We start from the raw sequence: 5,105 nt of genomic DNA on the forward strand, positions 1-5,105 counted from the left end.
AAAAAAAAAAAAAAAAAAAAAAAAAAAAAAAAAAAAAAAAATCGGCCACAGGGTACCCAGGTGCCCCCCTGCGCGCTTCCCAGAGGACCTGGAAATGGACCGGAAGTGCTTCTGGTCCACTTCCAGGTCTGCTGCTGAGTGTGCTGGCGAGCCCCCTGTACTTCTGTGGGACACTCCCTGCGCCCCAGCATCATACCATTCATGAGTCCCTGCTATCTGGAGGTATGTAGAAAAAACATTTAAAGTTGTCTCTATGTCTGAAATCGATTTGGAGGGTTCCGATTCGATTCGGAGAGATTAAAAGTTCCTCCAACTGGATTCAGAGATTCAGTCACCGAACTGGGTCAGATCAAAATCAGGGACCGAAGCTTTGCACAGCCCTGTTCTTAATGATAAAATCCAAATAACTGAAGAGGCAAAATGGGCAGCTAATTCTCAATTATAAAAAGTGTGGCACTGCACATTAAGTCATTTCCCATATTTAAATCACCAGCTCTAAAAAAAGAATGATTCACTGGTAAATGAAATGAAAAATTATGGCATTTGCTGTTCAATGACATTAAGCCCCACTGTGCCTTTATGCTTGATAATGTACAGATGAATAAATTAAGAAAATCCCACACATTACACAATTTCCATCTCAGACATGCTGTTGATCTGATGTAGCTGCCATGACATAATTAAGTATGACTTTAAAAAGCTGTATATAAATCATTCACCAACTAAGAATTTTTTTAAAAAATTTGCTCACTCTGCACTGTTAAAACTTTACAATATTTGATCAACCATTTCTTTTCCTAGTATACTGCATAAACCAAAATTAAGATGTGCTAAAATATATGTAGTGTAACCAGATGGAATTTAATTAAAATAGATTTTTTTTCTTATTAGAAGTATGCAAATAGCCAATATACAATAAAGCAGAGCCTACTGTACCCATATTATTCAAAATAGAGCAGTTGCCATTCATACTGCTATACTTGCAAACAATTCTAACATAAGATTTTTATTCTCTAGCAATGTAGTACGCATCTCAAAAGGTGTAAAAAGGCAAAAGGTGGTCAAACACTAGTCTTAAGTTTTTATTTTACAACCTCTTGTGGGTAGTCCAACTACTGCTATCAAAACTACATTCTCTCAAAAGCTAAAATACCCATGCATACTGCTCCAAAAGTTAAATTATGATCTAAAACAAAAAAATAAGAGAAGTCATACAAGTTTTTGAAAAATAGTGTAATTAGCTGTTTTCTGCCTGTAGATAGTTACTTTGAAAGTTGCTTTAATTTCTGACAAGAAAGTACCTGCTAACATTACTGGTGGAAGTATATGCATTACTAGATGTTGCTGTAGAGCTGAATACGCTGTCTAATTCTGCTAAAGCTGCGTACTTGTCTGAAGGTGCACTTGACTGACTTGGGGCTGATACAACAGGACCTGCTGATGCTGTAACTACAGTGCTGAAGCTATTTCCTTGTTCACCACCACCTGAGGGAAATAAAATATATATACACACACATCAGATTTAAAAGTTTAAAAATAGCACTGACAGACGTCACTGTCCATGAACTACTGAACATAGACATGCAAAAATGAAAAAAAATTTCCTCATGTTTGTGACTTAAAATGAAGCACTATGCTTTTAATGCTAAGCAAATAGAGGTCAAGTCAACAATGGCTTTTCATTTCCACCATAATAAGCAGACAGTCCATGCTTTACATTTTATAGTATTCTTTGTACTCTTCAAAAATCCCACAACTGACTCGCAGGCTTATTTCAGAATACAGTATTGAATATCACATTGAGACATTCTTGGACACTTGGGAGTAAAATAAAGGCATGAAAAGCTAACGAATTACAGAAGGCTGGAATAAAAAAAATCATTTTACTACTCCCTCAAACGCACAAGAAACCTATACCTTACTTTTTCATACTTTATAAACTAATTTATAAGTAACCCAATTTGACTTCAGTCCTGCCACAGATTGAATCCAGAAGGTGGGTGGTATGCATCTACATGACTTACCCTACAACTGATTGCTCATTTTTCATTTTAACCCTACTTTGGGTAGCTACACTTTAAAATCATGAAAAGAAAGTAATGTAGATCAAATGCATCAATTCCAAAAGGATAGCATGAAATCATTTTTCCTCCAAAGATATTTGTTCTCAGCCATCTCCATTAAAACTGCAGGAGATATTTAAATGCATACATGACATTTTATATTGTAAAAGGAGAATACAGGGTTTTTTTAAAAACTTCCTGTTAACAACTGGTAGCATCTAAAAGTGGACAGTGTGTGTTGAAAAGTAACAGCTATTTTCTGGCATATAGAAAAAATAAACTAAAAAAAAAAGAGAAAAGGAGGAGCTAAGCTGGTAAAAAGCAGAGATGACAGACAAGAACAGCTCTGTCTCTTCAACTAAGCTTGGTAATAGGATATTCTCGTAAGTTTCACTGAACTAGGTAGGTCACGCTAGCCAACACATACCAATACCAAGGTGTACAGTAGCTACTATATTTTTAACATTATTGAACATCTATACAGCTTCTTGATCCACAAAGGCCAGGGGAGATCCAGACTAAAACAGTGAATTACCCTGCTGCATGTGTATTAACCATTGCTATTAGATTTGTTTATTACAACAGGAAATAGCTTTAAAAACAGAAGCTTCACTGTAGTCACTCAAAATCAGCCAACATCCTCTCTATAATTAAATGCTCACTGAAAGTGTCACTCCCCAAACTGACAGCTTTAAGGTGAAGAACATAAAGCCATACAACTCATTAGTTTTGCCTGGTAATTACTAACTTTATCATTTTAGTGTATTAGACTTAAATTTAACTTAGATTCTCACAGTTGGCTATTGACCTCATTCAACCCACAATTACTTTAGCATATGTAGGATAATAGCCTTTAAAAGTCTCATTACAAGTGCTAGTAGTTAAGAGGCTCAAGCAAGCACCAAGTTGTACAAACATCTGGGAAAGCTGTAAAATGGTAGCTGTTCAGCAGAAAAGGTGATCATTTGGATGCTTATCTTGCTGGTCCTTTGACCCTAGCTGACTACCTGCCCCTGGGGTAGGGGGCTGGACTTGCTCTTCCAAGGTCCCTTCCAGCCCTAATGTCTATGAAATCTTTACCTCAGACTTCAGCTGGGATACCTTCAATAATTTCTAGAAACCTGAAAATGTATTACTTGAATACTCACCATTGGAACAGTACCAAGATGCCAAATTTTAAGTGATCAAGTCATAAAAAGGCACTGATCCTTTCATAAGGTTTTTTTTTTTTAAAACAGATAACTATATGGATAAAAAAAAAGTATGCTTTTCTGTGAAGCCAAACCACAACCCAGGAGTGTTTAAAACATTGAAAGCATGAAGAAGTTTTCAGAACACACCTTTTAGAACAATATGCACCGTTACCATTTGACAAGCACAACCAAATCTCAGGAGAAACAATAAAAACAAGTCAGAGAACAAAAGTTAATACCTTGTCCTGTGCTGAAGATATTATCTAAGTTAGCAAGAGCTGCATATTTGTCTGCTGACTGGAGAGTTGGTTTATTCACTGCAGCTTTACTGGCTGCAGTTGCTGTTGTGTTGCTCTGAGAAGCACTGAAGGCTCCAAAATCAGCACTGGAGGATTTGGGGAAGTTATCAAAGTGAGCAAAGTTAGCATTCCCTGATCCAGCACTCCCACCTGGAACAAAATAAGTTAAACACAATGGATACTGCAAGGCTAGGTGGCCTCTCCAAACACTCGTTAGCAGTATTACTCCATCTAGGAGTACTATTATTCTGTCTCATTTGTGGTACACGAGGCAGTTACACTATATACCATAAGCTCCCTCAAAAGCCTTCTCCCACAGAATTAAAATCTTAACAAGCATTTTTCCAACTTCAAAACCTAAGGTAAACCACCATAACTAACTCAAACACATCCCAATTAAAAAGTGTGCAAAAACTACAGTTTCAGTGTTACATTAAGTCAAACTAGCTCAGGCAATAAATATTTCACTAGAAAGTTGGAGGTATTTTCTATTTGTAAACCACAAAATACGACAGCTCAATTGTGTTGCTGTCATAGTCTAGGAATTGGCCTATTTTCCATAATGGTTCAATATAAAATTGACCAGTTTAGACTTCAGTACACTACAGACACAAGTTTGATTAGAACACCCAAAAGATAGCACAATATGCTACCATGCCAAGACAGAGAGTGAGACAGTCATTTACTCCCAGATCTCCTGGCTTCCTCCAATTCAGACAAGACACCACAGCTTTGAGGAGCAAGTATAAAAGAAAACAACTAACAGGACATCTGAGACCACTTGCTTTCTAGTACATGCATTAGAAAAGCCAAATTATATTTATAAGATACACCACACGCTACTGATCTCAAAAAATAGAGAAATCAGTTTGAAAGCTCCACTTCTTGGGTGTGCACAACAGAATTTGTTTAACCATCTAGAAAGGCATGAATTTGTGACTTAAGACCATGTGTCCAGAGGATCAGTTATACTGTATTTTAGTTTACAAGGGGAGGTAACATAATAGTACTTTTTTCATGCTTCCTTAGTGCATAAATGTATGTTGCAAGATGGCATAAATTGATATTCAGTTAGCCAAGTCACATCTCTAACAGTTAAATAATGGTTTTATGAACAAGTATTTGGAAACCAAACAAAAGTTAACTGCTGAAAAGGTGTGCAATACTGTCACTAAATAAGAATGTTATACAACAGCAGAATAAAATGAAAGCAGCTGAATTTCCCACTGGGTAGAACTTACTGTGTACAGCCTGGAGAGGAAAAGCTGAAGTAAATTCACCAAAACTGCAGCTAGATGAAAGCGTTCTGAACGCTGGACAGCCAGAAATTTGTGTGTGGGGTTAAAGGTTAACAAAAGAAGGGAGAAAGAAAATTTTAAAAAAAGAAAGTTTAAATGACACCACACTCCAAAAGGAAAGGAAAATAAAGTAAAGTAAAGTAATCAGCCAAAGATCTAGACAAACAGCAACAGTCAGCCCAAGCAAGTTTTAAATGCATAATTAAAATTTAAAAAAACAAAGCAAAATAGGATTTTTTTTTTTTTTTTTTT

The 5,105-nt window shown here is 36.3% G+C and overlaps 1 protein-coding gene across 7 annotated transcripts in view; it reads right to left on the bottom strand.

The window, feature by feature from the left end:
- Nucleotides 1-5,105, bottom strand: part of AGFG1 (ArfGAP with FG repeats 1) — a 90,741-nt gene that overhangs the window by 17,242 nt on the left and 68,394 nt on the right. For 2 of the 7 annotated variants that reach the window (XM_019503612.1, XM_019503613.1), the window contains exons 7-9: nt 4,797-4,868; nt 3,496-3,705; nt 1,302-1,485 (exon numbers count right to left, since the gene is read on the bottom strand). In XM_019503612.1, the coding sequence (XP_019359157.1) occupies nt 1,302-1,485; nt 3,496-3,705; nt 4,797-4,868 (466 nt within the window). The remainder of the gene's footprint in view (nt 1-1,301; nt 1,486-3,495; nt 3,706-4,796; nt 4,869-5,105) is intronic. The other 5 variants (XM_019503617.1, XM_019503615.1, XM_019503619.1 and 2 more) reach the window with 3 other exon arrangements.

The sequence above is a fragment of the Gavialis gangeticus genome, unplaced genomic scaffold (assembly GCF_001723915.1).
Source record: "Gavialis gangeticus isolate Ggan-Ray unplaced genomic scaffold, GavGan_comp1, whole genome shotgun sequence".
Classification (NCBI taxonomy): domain Eukaryota; kingdom Metazoa; phylum Chordata; order Crocodylia; family Gavialidae; genus Gavialis; species Gavialis gangeticus.